We start from the raw sequence: 24995 nt of genomic DNA on the forward strand, positions 1-24995 counted from the left end.
GGTGACATCAATGTTGGAGCCACTACTGTGGTAAGGGAGGGGGGGGGGCAAACTCCCCGGGCGCCATCTTGGTGGAGGCCCTGGCACCTTTCCACCCCCGTCACACCATACTAATAACCTTCCTTCCCCATTCCCATAACTTTTAAAAATCTTCGCTGGCACGAGCAACTACTCTAGACTACTGCTCACGCCAGTATTGCTCCTTCTGAAATCACTTACAGGTTGCGTGGCCAGGAAGTGACATCAAAGGGAAAACCAACACCAGCATGAGCAGCATTCCGGAGAAGCTGGCAAAGATTCAAAGAGGTATGGGGTTGGAAAGGGCGAGGATGCAAGTGTGGCGTAAGAACGTTGAAAGAGCGGAGGAGCAATTGGTGCAGAAGGCATTGGGGGGGGGGCAGAGAGGAGGGTACAGGTGTGCCACCTACCCTTACCACGCCACTGAATGGAACCCAACATGGGTAACATCCCAGAAACTTTTTCTAGAAGCCTTTCGCGTGCCTTACCACGCTTGTTCACCCATTTCCATCGTCCGCTGTTGTACCCCTTAGAACCTCAAATTTTGGAGAAATAAATTATATATCCTATCCTATTGCTGTTGCATAGTTTTTAGCATTTCCTCAATTGTTTCTTAGGGGGTTTTTTTTTTGCCATTTTTCTAAGTAGAAATGTAGAAATATTAAGCCAGATAAAGGCTATATGGCCAGTCTAGTCTGTCTAACAATGCATCTGCTATCCTTTCCTCTCCTTTAGAAATCCAATGTACTTGTCCCAAGCTTTCTTGAATTCAGATACACTTTTTGTCTCCACCACTTCCACTAGAAGGCTTTTCCAAGTATTCACCACACTTTCCATGAAATAATATTTTCTGAGATTACTTATTAATATGTACCCTTTCACTTTCATCCTATGCCCACTCATTCCAGAGTTTCCTTTCAATTGAAAGAGACTCACTTCATGCATATTTATGCCACATAGATATTTAAATGTCTCTATATCTCCCCCTCTCCCTCCTTTTTTCCAAAATACACATATTGAAATATTTGTCTGTCACCGTACACCTTATAATGCAAACCACCAATCATATTTCTGTTACATATACACAGGAGTCTGTACATTAGGTTTAGGTGATCAATCCATGCTCATGAATAAGTTGCAGAAGAGTGTTAGTCACATATTTAAGCTCCTCTTCCTTCACCAGTAGAGTATAGCTCTCTAGTTTTTTCTTCTGCAAGAGAACAAAGAAGAGGTGTTTTGATTTGCTCTGTTCGGTTTTTATTATTTTGGGGCCTTTTTACTATGTTTTCAGGAGGCTTTGGTGCCAGAAGACCCATTATGTGGGCTACTTTGCTTGGGAGAGAGCCCAGACTCTGTGAGGGTGGATTGCAGCTTGTATGGCAATCCCTGGGTATACCTGAAGAGCCAGCCTGCTTTGTGTTACTTTGAGGCTCTGGATCCATTCCCCTGGGAGCCTGCTCACCTTCAGATTTATTAGAAGCTTGAGCACAGGCTGTGGGGCCCCTGTGGGAATTCCTTTGGGTTTCAGGAAACTGGCTACATTTTATTCTCCCCCTGTTGTGCTCTGAGGGTTGAGCATTAAGTTGGCTCTGGTCCAGCTAGCAGCCTGATGATGGCCAGGTCTGGATTGTTCTATAAGGATTTGAGGCAGAAAGTTCTCTTCACTTCATAGAAACATAGAAATATGATTGCAGATAAAGGCCAAATGGTCCATCTAGTCTGCCCATCCGCAGTAACCATTATAATAATAATAAATAATAATAATAATTTATTGTTTATATACCGCCAAAGTAGTTCGAGGCGGTTTACAATAAAGAAGAGCTGGGCATACAGCGAAAAAACAATGAAGTCTTTGAATACATGAATATTTGTACAAGTATGGTAACATTCTAGATGCGGGTTTACAATAAAAAGTAAGTCGAGGCGATTTACAATTATCTCTTTCTCTCCCTATTGGCTAAGGCTCTTTACACCTGCATTGTGAGGTCACAGAGCATTGTTGTTATAAGTTACGACTCTTAACACTTGCATTATGAGGTCATAGAGCTTTATGGCAGTCTTCATATCTTCACTAATGACTACTCCTAGGTCCCGTTCTGCCACAGTTCTTGTTAAGGTCTCACCATTCAGGGTGTAAGTTCTGTATGGATTTCCACTGCCAAGGTGCATGACCTTACACTTTTTGGCATTAAAACTCAGTTGCCAAGTTGTGGACCATTGTTCCAGTAAAAGTAGGTCCTGCGTCATAGTGTCGGGCACGATGCCCTTGCCCACTATGTTGCACAGTTTAGCATCATCGGCAAATAATGCAATTTTACCTCAAAGTCCCTTAGGCAGGTCCCGTACAAAGATATTAAATAGGACTGGAGCCAAGACCGAGCCCTGCGGCACTCCGCTGATCACTTCCAACGTTTCAGAGGGAGTACCATTTACCATCACCCTTTGAAGTCTGCCACTGAGCCAGTCTTTAACCCATGCAGTCAATTTTTCTCTTAGTCCCAACGAACTCATCTTGTTCAGTAACTTACGGTGTGAGACACTATCAAAAGCCTTACTGAAGTCCAAATACATGACATCCAGGGACTCTCCCATATCTAGCTTTTTCGTTACCCAGTCAAAGAAGCTGATCAGATTGGACTGGCAGGACCTTTCCTTTGTAAATCCATGCTGGTGGGGATCCCTCAGTCTCTTGTCGTTCAGGATCGTATCTAATTTGTGTTTAATCAACTTTTCCATAGGTTTGATGTGAGACTTACCGGTTTGTAATTTGCGGTCTCCGATCTGCATCCCTTAATGTGGAGCGGAATGATGTTCAAGTTTCAAGTCCAACGGGACTTTTCCCGTGCTTAGGGTAAGATTGACTACCACTCTGCGCTTCGGAGGGAGCTGATCCATTGCCTCCGGAACCGGAGTCATCTGCTGGATATCCTCCTGAAAGTCATTGACAGGTTCTTCCTGTAGAAGCTGGAACCTGTTCCTCAAGGTGATCTGTGGGGTTGATGTAAAGCTGTTCTGATTGCGTGAAGAGGAAGAAGAAGGCTTTTGTTTTTGCTTGTAGAGGTAACCAGTTGCCAGGTGTCGGCATCTCTAGCCTCTTCTTGCACCCCAACCGTTTCTTCAAAAGCTGCATGTCTGGGCGTCTCGAAGAAGGTCTTGTCTCCAAGGAGTGAACTTATGGACTATAGAACTTGTTAATGGATGAATTATTAAAGACCAATTGATGAACTATGTGAAATATATGAATTAAGCACAGCCGGAGCCTGACTCCGTTTTGGCACTAGAACACATTTTGCACTTTATAATTGTAGTCATTGTAGTAATTATGATCATTGAATCATTTTAGAAATAAAATGTAAGGATAAATGAAAAAATTTTAGATAAAAAAAATGAATGAAACGAAATAAAATACAAAATATGACATTCTGATTATAGAATCCCATAGAAAGCTGTCATAGAAGTACTCAACCATAGTCTGGGGAGAAAGCAAAGGGAGGTGAGGTTACTTTGAATAGAGAGTTGAGGGTGGCAAAGAGATGGTGATTAGATCCAAGAGAATTAGTCAACATAAGAACATAAGAAATGCCTCTGCTGGGTCAGATCTGAGGTCCATCATGCCCAGAAGTCCGCTCACGCGGCGGCCCAACAGGTCCAGGACCTGTGCAGTAATCCTCTATTTATACCCTTCTATCCCCTTTTCCAGCAGGAAATCGTCCAATCCTTTCTTAAACCCCAGTACTGTACTCTGCCCTATTACGTCCTCTGGAAGTGCATTCCAGTTGTCCACCACTCGTTGGGTAAAGAAGAACTTCCTAGCATTCGTTTTGAATCTGTCCTAGGAAGTTCTTCTTTACCCAACGAGTGGTGGACAACTGGAATGCGCTTCCAGAGGGCGTAATAGGGCAGAATAAGTATAGTAGTCTTGTTTTGCAAGTGGAAAGGTGACATCAGGAAGTATTTTTTCACCGAAAGGGTGGTTGATCATTGGAATGAACTTCCACTGCAGGTGATCGAGGATAGCAGCGTACCAGATTTTAAGAGAAGATGGGATAGGCATGTGGGATCTCTTGGGGAGTGAAGTTGGGGGGTGGGTCATTAGAGTGGGCAGACTTGATGTGCCGAGGCCCTTTTCTGCCATCATTTTCTATGTTTCTATGGGAGGAGGTCAGCAGGAATTTGAAATGCATAAAGTCTGCATGAGTGTGGGATTTCAGCCAGACATTCCACAAATAGAGGTCAGGCAGGGCTGGGGTTTGGCACGCTTTACAGAACGTGAAATGGGAGGAGTGAGGGTATCGAAAGCAAAGGAAAGAATTGTATTATAGGAAGAGACTGCCTCATTGATAGACTTAAATATGTTTGAAAGGAGAGAGGAGATAATGGTGGAGAGTGTGTGAGGTAAATAGCTTGCAGATTCCTGAATGTATTGGTAGAGATTGGTCATGTCTGAGGAGGGATGGTGATGAGTTGTGAAGATTATCAGATGATAATCAAAGAGGAGAAGAATTGAGGCGAAGAAGTTAGCAATTGAGCAGTTGGAGGAAAGGACAAGATCAAGATAATTGTCATTCTGGTGTGTGGAAGGTAGTGGAGAACAGATGAAGATTGAATGAAAATATTAGAGCAAGAAATTTTGAGGAATAAGAGTCAAGAGGAGTCATCATCTTTAGTTTCCTAACTGCACTAGCCTGAAACATCAGTATGGTTCTTATCTGATGAAAGTCCCCTTCAAGCCACAGATCTTTATGAGCTAAAGAAAAAAGAATTGCCATGCTGGGACAGACTGAAAGTCCATCAAGCCCAATATCCTGTTTCCAACAGATCCCAAGTACCTAGCTTGATTCCAAGTAGTAAAACAGATTTTATGTTGCTTATCCTAGGAATTAGAGAATGACACGGGGAAAAAATCTGTCCCCGTCACTGCACCGTCCCCGGCCCACCATCATCTGCACCGCCCCGTCACCGCCGTTCCCTTCACCGTCACCGCCATCCCTTTCACCGCCCCGTCACCGCCACTGCCATCCCATTTACCGCCCCGTCACCGTCCCCGCAGCATCCATATAAGCCTCAGTACTGCGAAACACCATGAAGACAGAAGAGAGTCCTGCCACTACTACTATTGCACTGAGAATCTGTTTCAATGCCTCTGCCCTGTAGTAAAAACAGAACATAAAATAAATCAATTGACTTGTCCTCCCTTGCAATGACGTGTCCCCCATGTTCCTATAGCTCGAATCAGATCAATTGTGCACACTAAAAATGCAGGAGGATCTGGAACATGAGCGCAGGTAGGCAGTGATACAAAAACAGCAGACACCCGACCGATTGCAGTGTTCTACCATCTTTCTCCCTCCATCTCACCTTAGATGTAGAGTATGCCGGCTTTGTTTTTCGCCCAGCCGCACGTGCAGGTGCTCATTTGTTCAATATTCTCCTCTGACGCAACCTGAAACAGGAAGTTGTAAGAGAGGAGAAGATTGATCAACTCGAGCAGCCACGCAAGCGCGGCTTTTTGAACGCATGCGGCTGGGCGAAAAAGAAAGCCGGCATACTCTACATCAGTGTTTTTCAACCTTTTTACACCCATGAACCGGCAGAAATAAAAGAATTATTTTGTGGACCGGCAAACTACTAGGACTAAAATTTTAAAAACCTGTTTCCTCCCCATCTCCGCAAGCTCGGTCACCTCAGTAACTATAGAAAAATAGACAAATATAGTGCAAAATATAGACAGCAGATATAACTTCTCAAAACTGACACATTTTGATCACTAAATTGAAAATAAAATCATTTTTCCTACCTTTGCTGTCTAGTGATTGATTTCATGAGTCTCTGTTTGCGTTTCCTTCTGTCTGTATATTCTTTCTTTCATTTCTTTCTTTCTGCACTCAGGCCCAATAATTGTCCCTTTCTATTCCCTCCCTCTTTCCTTCCTATGTCCTTAGTGCCCCCGGTGCCTCCTTCCCATGTCTTTAGTGCCCCCAGTGCCTCCTTCCCATGTCCTTAGTGCCCCTTCCTGTATTTAGTGCCCCCAGTGCCTCCTTCCCATGTCTTTAGTGCCCCAAGTGCCTCCTTCCCATGTCTTTAGTGCCCAGTGCCTCCTTCCCATGTCTTTAGTGCCCCTTTCTGTCTTTAATGCCCCAATGCCTCCTTCCCATGTCCTTAGAGCCCCTTCCTGTCTTTAGTGCCTCTAGTGCCTCCTTCCCATGTCTTTAGTGCCCCTTTCTGTCTTTAGTGCCCCCAGTGTCTCCTTCCCATGTCTTTAGTGCCCCTAGTGCCTCCTTCCTGTCCCTCTCACTGCCTTCCACACTTTGTCCCACCCCCGAATCCTGCCTGCCTACCTTTCTCCCTCCCTAGCCAAAGCCAGCCTGCTGCCTCCCTGCCGCTCAAAAAAAAAAAAAAGCCTCCTTCCTTTTCCCCTGCTCTTACCGCCATGCTCATGCTGCAGTTACTAAAGCCGACAGGAAGTCTTTCCGACTCAATTCTGAAGTTGGAGAGGACGTTCTGGGCAGCCAGGCAGCGATTGGCTGGCCCAGAACGTCCTCTCCGACGTCAGAATTGACGTAGGAAAGACTTCCTGTCGGCTTTAGTAGCTGCAGCATGAGCATGGCGGTAAGAGCAGGGGAAAAGGAAGGAGGCTTTTTTTTTTCCGCGCCGGACCGGCAGAAATTCAACCGGCGATAAGGAGGGAGGGAGATGGTGGGGACCGTGCGATCCTTGATTGCCTCACTGCGGGGACAAGTCCATTCACCACTCCACGGGGCGGTGAATGGCCTTGTCCCCGTCCCGCAGAGGCCACTATTTTTTCTTCCCCGTTTCGGCGGGTTACCCGTGGATAAATGCGGCTGCCGCGGGTAACCCGCCACCATGTCATTCTCTACTAGGAATAATCAGTGGATTTCCCCAAGCCATCTCAATAATGGCCTATGAACTCTTTTAGGAAATTATCCAAACCTTTTATAAACCCCGCTAAGCTTGAGGATCAAACATGGTAGTCAATTCCATCATTAGATCAATGGGGGGAGGAATGTTGGACTCAGATTATGGAACCCTGCAGGTTTGATACTATGAATCCACCTGCCATTGAACTGAGGAACCAATATGCAGCCCTGGTAGTTGAGGAGATGAGAACATGCAAGGGTGAGGAAGGACCAAAGCTCGAAATCCCCAAAGTTGCTGGATCTGTGAATAATAGGAGGCATAAGGTAATGATGATTGGTAATTCCCTTCTGAGAGATACAGAGGTGACCATCTGCAGACCAGACATGATGTCCTGGAATGTATGCTGTCAGCTTGGTGCCAATGACCAAAATGTTACGGAGAGCTTACCGAGACTCGTCAAGAATAATGACTATTATCCAATGCTGCTCATCTGTGTTAGCACTAATGATACTGCTAGGTACCCTTCCGAACATATCAAAAATGACTTTGTGGCTCTGGGTGAGAAGGTAAAGCAGGTGCACAGGTGGTATTCTCATCAATCCTCCCTGTTGAGAGTAAAAGCCCGGGCAGAGAAGCTCGTATCCTGGAGATGAATACGTGGATGGTGTCATCAAGAGCATTTTGGTTTGGGATGATTTTTTAAGGGCTACTGAGCAGAGATGGTATGCATCTATCAAAGAAGGGAAGAACTGTCTTCAGCAGCAGACTGACTAACCTGCTGAGGAGGGCTTTAAACTAGAATCGTTGAAGCAGGGTGATCAAATCCCCAGGTGAGTATAAGCCCTCAGGTAAGTGAATCACTAAATTTTGTTTGTTTGTTTGTTTTCTTCCTCTAAATCTAGGGTGCGTCTTATAGAGCGAAAAATACAGTATATACATTTATATTCCATTGCTTTCCAGACATTAATCTCTTGGTGGAATTGTAGGTTTGGACTGTCCATTTTCCATTATTTTATTCTTCCTACAGTAAAAGTTTCCATTTTCAGGTAGTTTTCCATAGTTAAAAAAAAAGAATTAAAAGAAATAGAATAGTTTTCTGTCATTAGAAATATTGCCCACCTGTTAGTGATTTTTTATGTTTTCCATTGCATATGTGACCTCGGTAAATGCTTGTCTTCAAAGAAAATGAAGTTTGTATTTTTCATTATGTTTATTGAATTTATATTATGTCTTATTCTCAAGTGTTCTAAACAAATTCTAATAAAAAAAATCTGGCCCCGTCACTGCCCCGTCACCGGACCACCGTCCCCTTCACCACCCTGTCCCCGCCGTCCCCTTCACCGCTCCGTCACCGTCCTCACCATCCCCATTACTGCCCCGTCCCCACAGCATCCACCTCTCTCGCCATCTCACCGCCCTTCAGCGGCCTGAGAATCTCCCTCCCTCCCCTTACCTTCGCGGCATAAAGAAACTTAAGGGAGGGAAGGCTTGCGGTCACCAATCGCGCGCGCAGCCCCTTCCCTCTCTTTTGTCAAATCTATCTCCCCCCCTCCCTGCCTCCCTCTTACCTTCGTGGCACTTTAGAAAAGAAACTGATGTCGGTGAAGACTGCCTGTGCCACCCTGCAGTCATGTGTGTGTGGGCGGTAGCTTCTCCTCTAAGAATTGTCATTTTATAAACACAAATAAAACAGAGCAAGGTTCAACAAAACCCATCTCCCCTTCCTTTCACAAATATCCCCTTCATTGTTGTAAAAACTGAACAAACCAAATTACTACAGAATGCTACATAGAAAAATCAAGCTAACAGAATACTTTAGTCACACATGGCAAGAATAATGTTAGGGAAGTGCAACTAGGGCAACTGCCCCCTTGTCAGAGAGAGAGCCCTAAGCCAGCTGGAAGCTAAAGAAGTACAGCCTGAACTTTGTGGTCCCCAGTTATGTCTAATACCAGCTCTAGCAGGATACATATTTCAAATCTGAAATATTCTAATCACAAAATATAAAATAAATTTATTTTTTTTCTTTTTGTTGTCTGGTAATTTTATTCTTAAAATCACATTGGTCTCGGGTTTTGGTTTTAGGTTCCTTCTGTCTTCATCATGGCATGGCTGGCTCCGAAGATGAAATAGGCACAATTTTTTTTACCACAGGAGTAAGACTTTTCACCGCTCCCAAGGGGCGGTAAAAGGTCTTGTCCCCATTCCCTCGGGGTGGTGAAAGGTCTTGTCCCCATTCCTGCGATAAACCAGTTGCAAATGTCTCCATTCCTGCGGATTTACTGCGGTGACCCGCGGTTTACCGCAGTAAACGGTCCCCGTGTCAATTTCTAACTGCACCAAGTAACCTCGCTCAGTACCCTTCACAGGTAATAAAACAGGTACACAAATGGTTTAACAAGTCTTGTCAATCTGCTGTCTAATGGCAGTGACATTTATTATGTTTTCTGAAGACAGCAGTTCACTTGTCACACAAAACATAGTTCTCTGCCTAGGGACACCCCAGCACAGGGAGCAGGGAAAGGCTTTTCTTTTCCAAAGAGTTCTGGAAGTTTGCCTTCACTGTCATGTGTCTGACACATCTGACTATTGAATTGCTATCTTCAGAGAACACATGTTTCAGGTAAGCAACTTTATTTTTGAAGTCAGTTTCTGTATATTTTCTTTTATTTAAACAGTCTGGTTTAAATTGCTATAATGATAATTTAATTATTCAGTGTCTTCTTTTCTCTTCAAAGGCGTCTTTCTTCACTTATGTGGGAAGTTCGGTACATTGAACATAATGCACGCACATTTAATGAGCCTGGAAGCCCTATTGTAAAGGCTGCCAAATTTGTTTCAGATCTTCTCCTACATTTCATAAAGTAAGTTAAGCGATAAGAGCTCAGCATTTATTATAAACTGTTAGTGCAAGATAATTTGAGCTGCATTTTCTAATTCTTCAGTTGGGGATGTCTCATTAGAGGGATGTAAATAGACTAGTCTTACCATTAGGAATTGCATCTGCATGCTAGCAACTCTTAAAATGCCCTGTAAATCTCCTTTTCCAGTGCAATAGGTTAGACATTCTAGACCTTAGGGTTATTTCCCCTTACTCGCATGAAATGCAGAAGAAATCCATTCCAGGTTTTTCACTCTGCCTCAAGAGTATATCACAGGCTAGTTTAGCGCCCTCTAGCAGTCTTTTCGTCTACACCCATGAGCTATGCGGATTCGGGTCTTCCCATTTTATTATTTTAATTTGATGTAGTTTTGTCCCTTTCGTGGGTATTTTCGCATTTGAAGCGGATTTGAAGCTGTGCTGCTTGAGAATTCACAGACTTCAGTCTGTAGCTGGCAGGCCGATCCCTTCGAGGTACCTGTTAGCCAGTCTACTTAGTCTTCCTTGGAGCTCAGGGCCATCCCTGACCTAGTCTCACTCCCTGTTAAGCGGCGGGGTCGAGCGCAGACTGTGTAGCACGCTTAGGGGGCTCAGCAATGTTGCACGCTGGCTGCGTTTTGGCGCCTCCACCTACCCAAGTGTACATTCGGTGGTCTGAAAGGGTGGAGGCATAATCAGACACTGGAATCTGACTGGCAGCCTGAAGATCAGCTTGGAGGATGCATTTCCAGCAGTGTGGTAGTGAATTCTGAACCAGCCATTGAAAATGCTGGAAGCAGGTGCAGCAGTTGTCTCTCTATGAGTATAGAGGAGCTGACAGGCTCCAACAACAATTTTTAAAAGGTAATTTCGAGGGGGTTTTAAGGTTTCCTCTGTGTTTCCCCACCTGAAATATGCTATTTTTGTAATTTTTTTAAATTTTGGGAAGTGCAAATTTTTAGTGCAAATTTGGATCCAGCAGCCTTAACAATCTTTTTTTCAACTTTTCCCTGCTAATTTAAAATTCAAATTTTTGCCAGGAAAACTGCTGGAATGGATTCCTTAGTATCTCCTAGTATGGATTAATACCAAATTTGTACAAAATTGCCGCCTTTAGAGCATTTTAGCACCATGTGGCATGTGACGCGGTTGGGGGGGGGCGTAACTACTGGTTCATCCTCTCCTTCACAGAAGCAGATGATTACACACTTAGCTAGCCTGTTGGGGTGGCCATCTTTGTTTTCGGGGCTTGGTTTTGCAACATCATCTTTCCACTGCAAGACGGACCCTCCACGTCCTAAGAAGCACAAGTCTAAGTCATCTAAGGGTGACTCTCTGCCCCAGGATCCAGATATTTTCTCAGAATTCATGAGATTTGGGTGGTCCAAATTTTAATCCAGGAGTCCAGCTGCTGGGTACTCTTCTGTTCTCCCTGCTACGTATCTCAGCAGCTGAGTGTCCTCAGAGGTCTCTGCGCCTCCGCCTTCACCATCTGTTCCGCTTTCCCAGAATGTTTCAGGGGTTCCAGCGGCTGATCTGGACCTCCCTGATCTTTTATTGGACAGTGCTGCACTTCCCGGATTTGAGAATCCGGACTTGGTTGCTGGATCCATGGATCCCTTTGGGGCTCCAGATCCTGGAGATGATCCAACTGTCAGGCGCTTGTTTAAATTTGAGGCACTACCGGATCTAATTGCTGCATCTTTACAGAAGTTGAGCTTGGATACCCAGCCCGCTCCTTTCATTTCTTCAATTTCTTCTCCCTGGTTCTGCAGTGTTTGTTCACAATCTGCAACTTTTCCTGGCATCCGGATATGAGTTCATGGTTACAGAGCAGTTAAACTCTCAGGAGGGTCCTATACGGAATGCTTGGACTATATCCAGCTTGTATCCTCTGGCGCAGGAGTGTCCATAGAGTTTCTGAATGGCAAGGGTTGTCTTGTTGACACCCTTTGCTCTGAGATTCTGAGACAGGAGTTTCCATGCAGACAGTTCATTCCTTTTGTGATGTCAGAGACAAGGCTTCGGTTCAGGCGCAGGACACATGTAGGAGCTGCCACTTGTGGCTTTGTGCACTGCGGCAGTGTGGCGGAGGGAGAAGGCCAGAAGATAACGCTGGGGGCAGCAATGAAAACGCTGCATCGCACCGCGGACTACAAAAAATATTTGAGTCTGGTGCTTATAGATCTGTTTTTATGGAACTTTGCTGTGTAAAAATTAATTTGGTAAAGCAGGCAAGAAAATGAAGAAACTATATAATGTCAAGAGCTGATCTTGAAATAAAATATATCCTGGTATCAATCTTGGTTAGGTAAATGTATTCAGCAAGCTACGTTATCCAATTGCAGTTTTCGGAAATTAGTTAAGACCACTTTGTTCGATAAGTTTATTACTTAGTGAGTTTTATTATTGAAATTCTATTTTACAAATATTTGTATTTTTACTGTATTATTGTATTTTGCTAATTGTCCAGCTCTTTTTAGTGTAAACCGCCTAGAACTTTTGGTTATGGCGGTATAAAAGAATAAAGTTATTATTTTATAAAATGGGCAGGCAGGCTGAATTTGGCCCGTGGGCCTTGAATTTGACACCTCTGATCTAGAATGTCTCACCTATTGCACTGGAAAAGGAGATTATGTACTTACCCTGGTAAGCTCTTTTCCAGTACATAGGTGAGACATTCTAAACCCCACCCCCATGTCCTTGCTGTACCTGTTTCAGATTCTCATTTCAGGTTTCAGTCTTCTGCTTATCCAATCTGTTTCTTGGAGACCGGTCAACCCTTTGGGGTTAAAAAGAGTTTGTACATATGTATAACCTGTTGTGGGAGTAGTTCTAAACTCCTTTGATGCCTCTGTTTTCGGTTAACAGTACTGTTTGAGCTAAACAATAGTTTAGCTTGTCGTTACAGGTGCCTCTACTTCACATATGGGTGTGTCTCTCTATGCTTTGGTTCTGACTGCTAGAGGGTGCTAAACTAGCCTGTGATGTACTCTGGAGGCAGAGTGGAAAAACCTGGAATGGATTTTTTCTGCATTTCATGCGAGTAAGGGTAAATAACCCTATGGTCTAGCATGTTTCACCTATCTACTGGAAAAGAGCTTACCAGGTTAAGTACATAATCTCCTTTTTGTTAACTCAGGAAAAAGCCATGACTGTTTGGGTGCATCTGTTCAGAGAATGCAACAGAGGCTACCTCTAAATATTCATCTTACTCCACCATGCAATCTTCAGCCACACAGTTTCTTCCATCCAGTAAGAGTACATTCCCTGTCAGTCCAAACCAAAAAGAATAACGCATGTATAGGTGAGAGAAATGCAGCTTCCCCTCCATTGTTTGAGCTTCAACTGTATTGCTCCATTCATCCAAGTTTTACTTTGGTCTAAGCCAAGAAAGAACATATCACTGCTCTGAATAGCAATGGCCATCTTTTTTTTTTTTTTCAACTTTCATATATCCTGCACTTTGTTCAAAAGACTAAATTTGAACAGTAGCTTGAGTAAAGTAAGAATCTGTGTTGCTTTTTTAACAACACACAGACCCATAAAGATCAAATTGCTGTTCTCATCTTAACATCAGCTTACAGAATCAGAAAATACAGTGACCCAGTTAGGTATCTAACCTGAAAGGTGAATTTGGTCCTTAGCACACCAGTGGAGCCTTCCTTTGAGCCCTTTAGAAGGTTTCCTTATATTTTTTTAGCTTTGAGTTTTGTTCTCTTTGTAATCATTTGATCAGTGATAAATAGTAGTTGTAACCAGACTACTAAGTGAAGTAAGGGTCTATGAATTTGCTGATAGTTGTGCTGTATTCCAAGATTTGTTCTGAAAGTTAATTTAAATTTTCACATTAATGTTGACTGCTTTTTGACTGAAGCTTTTTAATCCAGTGTAAGGAAAATCTTTTTCATTGGATGTTAATTGTGTTAAATTATTTGGAAAAGACTAGGGGCTCCTTTTACTAAGCTGCGTTAGAGCATTAACACGCGGAATAGCGCGCTAGACACTAACGCCAGCATTGAGCTGGTGTTTGTTCTAGCCGCGTAGCATGCGCTATAATGCCGCGCGTGCTAAAAACGCTAGCGCACCTTAGTAAAAGGAGCCCTATGTTTTTTCAGATATTCTGAATTGCACTCTCTTGGTTAGAATTTTTTTTTATACAATAAAATTAACAGCCAATGGAGGCTATGTTGCCAGTTGGATTTTTTTATTTGTTTCTATTTCTTTTTATTTATTAATATTTTAAATATTTTATTATATTATACTGTATGTACTTGAATATAAACTAATCTGAATATATAAATCGAGAAAAGGGGTTGACTCAAGTATAAACTAAGGGTTTATATTCAAGTATAGGTATTGATGATACGGTGATGTTGAGACAGGAGCAAGCCATCCTTGTCCTGGCCAGCTCTAAGCCCCCTCCCCAACCTATTGCAGGTCTCCTCAGGCCTGCCTTGCACCTCCCCAACCCGTTGCCGGCCTCCCCCGGGTCCCACGGCAACAAGGGGGCATCCGTGGAAAATCAGGGGCAGGAAACTGCGCGGTGACACCAGGAAATTCTTTTTCACTGAAAGGGTGGTTGATCGCTGGAATAGTCTTCCACTTCAGGTGATTGAGGCCAGCAGCGTGCCTGATTTTAAGGCCAAATGGGATCGACACGTGGGATCTATTCACAGGGTAATGGTAGGGGAGGGTCATTAGGTGGGCAGACTGGATGGGCCGTGGCCCTTATCTGCCGTCTATTTCTATGTTTCTACCTTATGCCAGGAAAAGAGCGACCCCTCCTGCATCCTGTCCCAGCTAGCTCAGCACCACCCCACCTCCCTCCCACCTCTGTCACCTGAAAAAGCCTACCTTGCACGCCCTGGTGGTCTAGCGGTGGACCAGGGCAGGAGCAATCCTATGTTCCTGCCCAGTGCAAAGCTGCTAAAGGAAATGGCTTTTCCAAGTTCCCATGGTCTTGTGAGGTTGTCATGGGAACTCGCGGCAGCTGTTTACTTTAGCAGCTATGCAAGTGCTGAAGATGGGGTAGTGCGGAGCCGGCCAGGGCAGGATGTGGGAGGGGTTGCTCCTCCTGTCCCAGCTCACTGCTGGACCACTAGGGCTCAAGGCAGGCCCGGGGAAGGTGAGGGAGTGCACAACTGGATAACTCGAATATAAACCTTGATCCCATTTTTGGCCCAAGAATCTTGGTTTATATTTGAGTATATATGGTACATTGCTTAGATTTGTTTGTGTACAAGAGGAGTGGTATATCAAATACTGAAAATAAACATAAATATTATTCTTTTCAGAGTATTGTGATAGTTTTATCCATGTTTTAAGAGGAGGAAGTATACCATCCTAGTAGAGATATGCTAAGCAGCCAACTAATTTCATATATCCTTTCAACATATACTAAAGCAGCGTTCTTCAACCTTATGACACCTATGGACCGGCGGAAATAAAATAATTATTTTGTGGACCGGCACCGGTCCAAGACCAGCAGGGCCACACCCCATCCAATCTCCGCCCCAGACCTCGCCCCCATAATAGTACTAATTGTAACACCATTTTCCATTCCTTTTTCATATACACACACACACACAATATAATCGTATTAACAACACATAATTAAACTACACAAAGCACATTGTATGCTTCTCAATATTCATTCCTACCAGAACACAGATAACCCCATGCAAATGCGGGACCAAAAACTAAAATTACTAATATATACAAACAAACCCTATGATGCAAGACTCTGCATGCAGTACAACCCCAGAGGAAAAGAAACAAAAATGCATTTCTTCCTGAACAGACAGCAGATATAAATCAATCACTAAATTAAAAAATAAAATCATTCCCCCTACCGTTGTTGTCTCCCTCCCTCCATTCTGTGCCTTGCCTTCTGGCCTGCCCCCCGGTGTTATCTTCGGGCCGGCTCCCTCTTCCTCAGTGCTGCAGTGCACAAAGCCATGGGCAACAACTCCTTGCATGTCCCGTGCCTCATCTGGAAGCCTTCCCTCTGACGTTGCGACGTGAGAAATTGCTTCCGGTTCAGGCACAGGGCGCACGTAGGAGCCTCTGCCCATGGCTTTGTGCACTGCAGCACTGAGGAAGAGGGAGCTGGCCCGAAGACAATGTTACATCGTTCGCACCGTGGACCAAAAGCTGAAGAGCACTGTCTGGGGTCCAATGCACATGTTGGCTCTGTGGACCAGCAAGAAATTTCTGTGGACCGGCGTTTGAAGAAAACTGTACTTAAAGATGGTCAGACATAGTTTTTGACATAAAAGTTTTTCAGGCCATGATGAGCCATACTCAATGAGATATTGCTCAGTACTGAGAAGGATAGCAGAAAATATTTTCTTTTACCAGTCCATTTAAAAAAAAAAAAAAAAAAAAGGTCAAAACTGCTGTCTTATTGCCAACTTTTATATTTAAATCTTTTTTATTAAACAGTGAAAACAGCAGGAACATCAAAAGCATAAGACAAGGTTTACAATAGAAACTAGCTACTGCGGAGGATTGGACTCTTATGTCTTCCACGATCATGATCAACACCTCTACCCCACAAAAAGAACCCCGCCCACCGCCCTGCCCTCTCCCACCAACAGAAATACTACAATACACAGATGTCAAACAGGTATACCAGAATACAATTGGAGTCTATTTAGGATATGGCTACGACTCACAGGGGACAAAATGTTCAAATATGGAGTCCAGGTGTTGGCAAAGTCTCTGCTCCGGCGACGAGAAGAACAGGCCAAGCGGCCGGGCCTCCCAGCATAAGCTTATGTAGTCGATTCCTCCAAAGCCAAAAAGAGGAGGGTTCAGAAGAGAGCCAACAACATAAGATACATTTCTTCTCCAAAATGAAACATTTACTAAGAAATAGTTTTTCTGAAGAAGTGTACAAGGAGAGCAAGGAAAAATGAGCAAATAACATAGAAAGCACCGATACAGGCACGGGAACCTGCAAAAGGTCCTGCAAGAAGGAAGCCAGCGCCTTCCAAAAGGCCTGTATCCCCTCACAACTCCAGATACCATGAAAATAAGAGTTAACCTCAGCAGAACAACACACACAGAGTTGAGTGTCAATACAGCCCATATAATAAGCCTGACTTTGGGAAACATAAGCCCGCAGGACTGTGCGATAGTGACATTCCCATAATTCAGCATTATAGACTAGGCCAGCTGTGCGTTTCAGCACCCTTAACAAAAAACTGTCCCCAAGGTCCCTGCCCAAATCACGCTGCCAGGCTGCCAAAACCCCGGGGAAAACTCTAGTCGGTTGAAGATCCATAATCTGTCTATGAAAGTAAGAAATCGACTCCCTAGTGTCCTGATCTGCTGCCAGAAAAGCACAGAAGCGGGTCCCAAATTCCCCACCCAGGGAACCCCCCGGGAGAGAGCCCACATAATGCCTGAGTTGACAATAGGCAAAAGGAAGGCCAAGCCCAGGAAACCCCCACCATTCCAGGTCATCGCAAGAGAGAAGGGACCCATCAACCTGCAGAATATGCTGTAACTGCTCCACGCCCGAGCCCGCCGGCAACCAAAAATGCATGGGCCAACACCCGGAGGGAAAGCTAAATTCCCCACCAAGGGCAAGAGTACACTAACATGGAAGTCCTGATTCTACAACCGAAGAGTCTGGTGCCACGCTATCCACAAAGACCGAAAAAGAATACTACTCTTACAGGGTCTTGGCAACTTCGACAAAGGGTCATGAAAGAGATACAGAAGATAAGAGGATAAAAATAATCCCACTCCAAGGAAAGATCAGTATAAAAAGAGGTGGCCAACACCCAATCACTGACATGACGTAATAAGCAGGCCTGGTTATATGCCCTGATGTCAGGCACCCCAAAACCGCCCCCGGGTATGCTATTATATCACTGCTGTTGATACTATAAAGTGGACTATGTCTATCTCTGCTAGTATTTTACTTGTTCAACAATGCAGCTGATCAGTGGTCAGATAATAGAGGGAGAGTATGATTTGCACTTCTCTTGCGCATACACCATATGTATGCTGTGTTTTTGTTTTAGGAGAAGTACTCGTGCTAGAAAGAAGAAGCTGTGCAGCTAAAGATTGCATGATCTAATCTAATATTTCTGGGTCACTCTGTCTATCTAGGTTCAAGGCAACTTACAATTCAGGAGTTACACAGAATGTTTAGTGAAATGGCTGGGTTAGTCCACTCTTCAAAGTAATATGTAGAAATAAAACAAAAACATAAAGGTGTATATGATCTGACTGAATCCTTCAAACAAAAAGGATACAACCCTAAAATAATCTCCAAGAATATCGCCTCATCCTTTAAAACACACAGAGAAAACCTACTGCACTACAAGGACAAGAAAACAACAGAAAAGGACCCCCTTAGTAGTGACATACAATCCAGAGCTGGAAAAACAAAGAAAAATTATGAGAGATCTATAACCACTAGTCCAAGAACTGAATTACTAAAAGAAATATTCCCAGCTCCATCTGTTCTGACCTTCGTCAGTCACCTAATCTTAAACAGAAACTGATAAGAAACAAACTCCCTACACAAACCCACAAAGATAATGACACATATCTTTGTGGTGTGGCAAGCTGCAAACTGTGTGAGTACATCTCAAAGGATCCTATGGTCACTCATGGGAAAAACATTCAACTTAAAGGGATTCTTCACATGTTCATCTTCCAGTATGGTATACGAGTCTGACAATTAAATTCATGAATTAAATTCATGCCACCTTACACTTTCATTGGCAGCACTGCACAAACAACTCAGTAAAGTTTCATAACCTTGGTATATCACTGTCTCACAGCTGTGTTCATTTCAACGTGCGGCGGTGTCTTGCTGAGTGGCGTTCATTATTGTTGCATGTTTTTGTGTGCCATCTCGAGAATGTTGGAGCTTGAATTAGAGCAATGAACAAACATTAAATTTCTTGTTAAACCTGGCAAAAATTGAATTGAAATCAGGGACAAGCTAGTCCAATTTTATCGGGATAATGCCATGAAGAAAATGTCAGTGTACAAATGGATTAAACATTTTTCTGAGGGGAGAGAAAAGTGTCACTGATAGGGCAGCCAGTAACGAGCAGAACTAACAAAAGCATTGCAAAAATTCATCGACTTGTGAGTCGAAATTCTCAGCTGACTTTGAGAAGCATAGCAGACCAAGTAAACATTGATAGAGAAACAGGAAAATCTTAACTGAAAAGCTTGGCATGAGAAAAAGGAACTCACCAATGAACAAAAGCAAAGGAGAGTCAAAGTTTTCCAAGACCTTTTGGAGAGGCAAGACAATGTTTTGGGTCTTATCACTGTTGATGAAACACGGATGCACCAATACGACCCTGAAACAAAGCGTCAAAGTGCATAATGGAAATCGGCCAATTTTCCACAACCCAAAAAGTTCTGACAGTCCAAATCAAGAGTCAAAACAATATTAACCTTATTTGATTCAGAGGGATTATTCATTATGAATTTATGCCAACTGGACAAACAGTTAACCGAGTTTACTATTTGAAAGTGCTGAAAAGGCTGCATGAAATAGACCAAAATGATCTGTGTTCTTCTTTTATGTATAAATTGGTAGTTCTACCCCTACTTTCCCCGAGACTCAAGTAAGTTATAGTCGATGTCTGTCTTTATATGTTCCTTTCCCCCTCCCCCCCCCATTTTTATTATATAAAGGCTTAGAAATTTTATAAGCTTTGTATCAAATTTTTAATGAAACTTGGAACTCATGGCTATTACATCATGACAATGCACCAGCTCACGTGGCACTGTCTGTGACGGAGTTTTTAGCCAGTAAATGAATAATTGTATTCGACCACCCTTCCTACTCACCTGATCTGGCCCCCAATGACTTTTTCTTTACCCGAAGATAAAGGAAATATTGAAAAGAAGACATTTTGATGACATTCAGGACATCAAATACGACGACAGCTCTGATAGCCAATCAAGAAAAAGAGTTCCAAAATTACTTTGAAGGATGGACTAGGTGCTAGCATCGGTGCATAGCTTCCCAAGGGGAGTACTTTGAAGGTGACCATAGTGATATTCAGCAATAAGGTATGTAGCACTTTTTCTAGGATGAATTCATGAACTTAATTGTCAGTCCTCGTATATCATTCAATGCAAAAGTGCAAAGAAGGTTGCTACATTGGTGAAACAGACCAGATGCTAAAAACTAAGATCAACTTACACAGATATCATATTAAAAATTACAATGCCAACCAGGATGTCACCTCTGTTGGACAGCACTTTGGAAAGACTGATCACTGCCCCAATGATTTTATGCTGAGAATACTAAAAGGAAATTTTAAGATGGTCTAGGAGCGTAAGACTATTGAAATCAAAATGATAAAATATTTTGATACCCACCAGACAGGACTCAAAAAGGACCTTGGCTTTCTTTCTCACTACAAAGAAACTTAAGTTGCTTTGACACCTCTTTGGGGAAGATTCTTAAAACCCACTGTGCCTTTAACAGTGGTTGCTAAACCGGTTCCAGCTGGTAGAAACATAGAAACATAGAAAGATGACGGCAGATAAGGGCCATATAGCCCATCAAGTCTGCCCACACTATTTACCCACCCTCTTAAGTCTTCTGACCCCTTAAGTATAATTGTAATTATACTGTCACTCTATTGACCCGCTCATTTAAGTCCTAGTGACTCTATCCCTTGGCATGACCCCGTAGGGATCCCACATGGGTATCCCATTTGTTCTTGAAGTCTGGGATGCTGCGTGCCTCGACCACCTGCACTGGAAGCTTGTTCCAATGCTCGATCACTCTCTCCGTGAAGAAGTACTTCCTTGCGTCTCCACGAAACTTCCCTCCCCTGAGTTTGAGCGGATGTCCTCTTGTGGTCGAGAGTCCCCTGAGAAGAAAGATATCCTCTTCCACCTCGACCCGTCCCGTGATGTACTTAAATGTCTCAATCATGTCTCCCCTCTCCCTACGCTCTTCAAGAGTGTAGAGCTGCAATTTGCTTAGTCTTTCCTCGTACGGGAGACCCTTTAGCCCCGAGATCATCCTGGTGGCCATCCGCTGAACCGACTCCATTCTGAGCACATCCTTACGGTAATGTGGCCTCCAGAATTGCACACAGTACTCCAGATGAGGTCTCACCATGGCTCTGTACAATGGCATCATGACTTCAGGTTTCCTGTTGACGAAGCTTCTCTTGATACAACCTATCATCTGCCGTGCTTTAGATGAAGCCTTCTCCACTTGAGTGGCTGCTTTCATGTCAGCACTGATGATTACTCCTAAGTCTCGTTCTGCCGTAGTCCTGGTTAAAGTTTCTCCATTCAGGGTGTAAGTTCTGCAAGGATTTCCGTTACCGAGATGCATGACCTTACATTTCTTGGCGTTAAAGCCCAGCTGCCACATCAAGGACCAACTTTCTAAAGTACGCAGGTCTTGCTCCATAGCATCTTGTAGATTATGGCCGTCTACTATATTGCATAGTTTGGCGTCATCAGCGAATAAGGTTACTTTGCCTTGAAGCCCTTGAGTCAGATCTCCAATGAATATGTTGAAGAGGAGTGGGCCCAGGACCGAACCCTGTGGCACTCCGCTAGTCACCTCCGACATTTTAGAGCGGGTACCGTTAACTACCACCCTCTGAAGTCTGCCATTAAGCCAATCTTTAACCCATGCAGTTAGAGTCTCTCCTAATCCCATCGATTTCATCTTGTTCAGCAGCCTGCGGTGTGGGACGCTGTCAAATGCTTTGCTGAAGTCCAGGTACACGACGTCCAAGGACTCTCCTGAGTCCAGTCTTCTTGTTACCCAGTCAAAGAAGTTGATTAGATTTGACTGGCATGACCTACCCTTGGTGAATCCATGTTGGCTGGGATCCCGGAGATTTCCCTCGTTCAGGATCGTATCTAATTTATACTTAATTAGTGTTTCCATGAGTTTACACACTATTGAGGTGAGGCTTACCGGTCTATAGTTTGCAGCCTCAGCCTTGCAACCCTTTTTATGTAGAGGAATGACATTGGCTGTTTTCCAATCTAACGGAACTTTCCCCGTACTTAGTGAGAGATTGAAGAGCACTGCTAACGGTTCCGCCAGAACGTCTCTCAATTCTCTAAGCACTCTTGGGTGTAAATTGTCTGGTCCCATGGCCTTGTTTACCTTTAGCCTTGCCAGTTCGTTGTAAACGTCCCCAGGTGTGAACTCAAAATTCTGAAATGGGTCATCCACGTCTTGTTTTATCATCAACTGTGGTCCGTGTCCCGGTGCTTCGCAGGTGAAGACTGAGCAGAAATATTCATTTAGTAGTTCTGCTTTTTCTGAATCCGCCACCGTGTAGTTCCCGTCCGGTTGTCTAAGGCGTACTATACCGTCTGTATTCCTTTTCCTATCACTGATATACCTAAAGAAGGATTTGTCCCCTTTTTTAATGTTCTTTGCCAGAGTTTCTTCCACTCGAAGTTTGGCCTCCCTAACTGCTGTTTTGACCGTTGCAGATCTGATCTTATATTCTACTTTAGTTTCTCTTCTCTGCGTATGTTTGTAGGAAAGAAATGCTTTTTTCTTTTCCTTAATGAGGTGCGAGATCTCTTCAGTGAACCATTGGGGTTTGTTGTTTCTTTGTCGTTTATCTACTGATTTTATGTAGCGATTAGTTGCTTCGTGTATGGATGATTTTAGGTACGACCACATAGTTTCCACATTGCTGGTCCCTGCATGGTCCTGCAGCGTCTGATGAACGAAATCCCCCATGCGTGCGAAGTCGGTGCCCCGGAATTGGAGCACCTTTGTTTTTGTAATTGATTTAGGGGATCCTTTCCCAAGGTTGAACCATACCATGTTATGATCGCTGGAGGCTAGCGTATCTCCTACCGAGACCTCTGAGACACTTTCCCCGTTGGTGAGTACCAGGTCTAGGATCGCCTGGGCTCTAGTGGGTTCCGTTACCATCTGTCTGAGATGTACTCCTTTTATGGAGGTCAAAAGCCTCCTGCTGCTGCTGGTTGTTGCTGAAAATGTGGTCCAGTCTGCATCAGGCATGTTGAAGTCCCCTAGCAGTACAGTGTCGCCCCGTAGAGTTATATTCTCTATGTCTTCAATTAATTCTGCGTCCATGTCTTCTGGTTGTCTTGGAGGTCTGTATACCACTCCAAGATACAGGCATTTTTTGCCACCTCTTGCCAGATTTACCCAGAGGGATTCCCCGGTATACTTGACATCAGTGATCCTGGTGGTTTTGATGTCCTCTTTAATGTATAGTGCTACCCCTCCACCTAACCTGCCCTCTCTGTCCTGACGAAGTAAATTGTACCCCGGTATAGCCATATCCCACCCATGTGCGTCCGTGAACCAAGTCTCAGATATTGCCACCACGTCCAGGTTGGCATCCCTTATTTCAGTTTCCAGTTCTAGAATTTTATTGCCTAAACTGTGTGCATTAACATACATGGCCCTCCACACTTTGTGTTTGCTGAGTCCCTGTAAGGCTATTCCTGACTGAGTCTGTGTGACTCCTAGAGAACTGTTTGCATATTGGGTCCTTACCTCGGAAACAGAGTGTCGACTCGTCCCATCAGGATAGTTCCTTTCCACACCAGTATATGAGTAGGTCCCCTCCCCCAGAAGTATTCTACCAGCCAATTCTCATAAGGGCTCACTGTGATCTTTTCCGAGCTTCCTGGCACACTCCAACTCTGCCATGCAAATGTATTACAATGAGGTCATTAATATTTAAGCAAACAATCCAGGCAATTTTTTATTATTGCGGGGTGATTCCCTAACTTCACTGTCTTACATTTACAGGCAAAATTTTCCGGTAGGTCTGAGCTGTCCATAGACTTAATTTCTAGTCAGTGTCTGAGCGCTAATTGGCTCAGGCATTGACAGAAAAGTAAGACTTGACAGCTCAGACCTGCCAGAAAATTTTGCCCCCAACCCCCAATACTCCTGGCAGGAGGGATGCCCACTCCCTCCTGCTGCCACTGTCAAGCAATTCTATGGAAGAGTCCTTAGGTATCTGGGCCAATTGGTTCTGTAGCTAAATCGTGCAGGTCAATGGCGCACCAACACGTGCACAGAATGAGTGCATGCCACCGTTTCCAGCGCTTTTAAGGCTTACCGGGAGCGTTTTGAAGGAGTGGGGGGTGGGCCCCCCTGTACACTTGTAAGTGGTCGTGCTACCATGGGGGGGGCTTTAGGAAGGGGAACCTCCCCAATACACTGAAAACTTCCGTTCTCTCACTGTTCGAGAATTTTCAGTGTATTGGGGGTTTCCCTCCCCCCAGCGGAAGCACGGGCATTTCTAAGTATAGTGGGGGGAACCCCCCACACCTCTCCTTGCCTCCCCTCAAAACGCTCCTGATAAGCCATAAAAGCGCTGGAAACAGCGGGGCACAATCGTCCTATGTACATTGACCTGTGTGCGATTGGCATGCCACTGGGCCAATCAGAGCCTTAGGCCACTCTGTGCCAGGGCGGGGAAGGCCATTTTGAAGAGGTTGGCCTACTGATCAAAAGGAGTAGGCATCCCTCCAGGTGGCCTTCATGGACAAGTGGGGGGGGGGGGGGTATTTATTTAGTTAGTCAAATTTCTAGCTGAGGGCTGCCCAATTCTAGTCCTCGAGATCTACTGGCAGGCCAGGTTTTCAGGATATCCACAATGAATATGCATTAGAGAGATTTGCTTGTACCGCCTTGGTATGCAAATCTCTCTCATACATGTTCATTGTGGATATCCTGAAAACCTGACCTACCAGTAGATCTCAAGGACCGAAATTGGGCAGCCCTGTTCTAGCCCGTGCTCACAGAAGAGCCCAGAATGGGTTACAAGTTTACATAGGCATGACGGCAGTGGCAAGTGAGACATCTCTTCTGCTGCTGAGGGGAGTGTGTCGGGTGGGTTGCTTGGCGGCAGCAGGATAGAGTTGGGCATCCTTCCCGCTGCTGGGAGTGGGTGTTTTGGATGGGTTGTTTGACGGCAGTGGCAGGAGGGACTGGGCATCCCTCCTGAGATTCAATTTCTGGTCTTTTTTAAAAATTTAATTTGTGGGTGTATTCTGGTGACGTAAGGAAGTGGAATGCTGGTCAGCGCAACGCTTCTGCAGGGAGAGCTTGGGGCAGCGATGGCTTGGGGACCTGTTCCTCGATGGCGGTGGCAGCAAACCTAGTGGCTTGGGGGAGGGCAGAAAGAAAGAAAGGGGGCAGACAGGGAGATAAAGAAAGAAGGGAACCAAAAAGAAAGGGGGAACAGGGAGACAG

The 24995-nt window shown here is 44.3% G+C and overlaps 1 protein-coding gene across 3 annotated transcripts in view; it reads left to right on the top strand.

The window, feature by feature from the left end:
* Positions 1-24995, top strand: part of PHIP (pleckstrin homology domain interacting protein) — a 603903-nt gene that overhangs the window by 477983 nt on the left and 100925 nt on the right. For all 3 annotated transcript variants that reach the window (XM_033937022.1, XM_033937020.1, XM_033937021.1), the window contains exon 31: positions 9636-9761. In XM_033937022.1, coding sequence (XP_033792913.1) covers positions 9636-9761 — 126 coding nt within the window. The remainder of the gene's footprint in view (positions 1-9635; positions 9762-24995) is intronic.

The sequence above is a fragment of the Geotrypetes seraphini genome, chromosome 3, assembly GCF_902459505.1.
Source record: "Geotrypetes seraphini chromosome 3, aGeoSer1.1, whole genome shotgun sequence".
In the NCBI taxonomy this organism is placed as follows: Eukaryota; Metazoa; Chordata; class Amphibia; order Gymnophiona; family Dermophiidae; genus Geotrypetes; species Geotrypetes seraphini.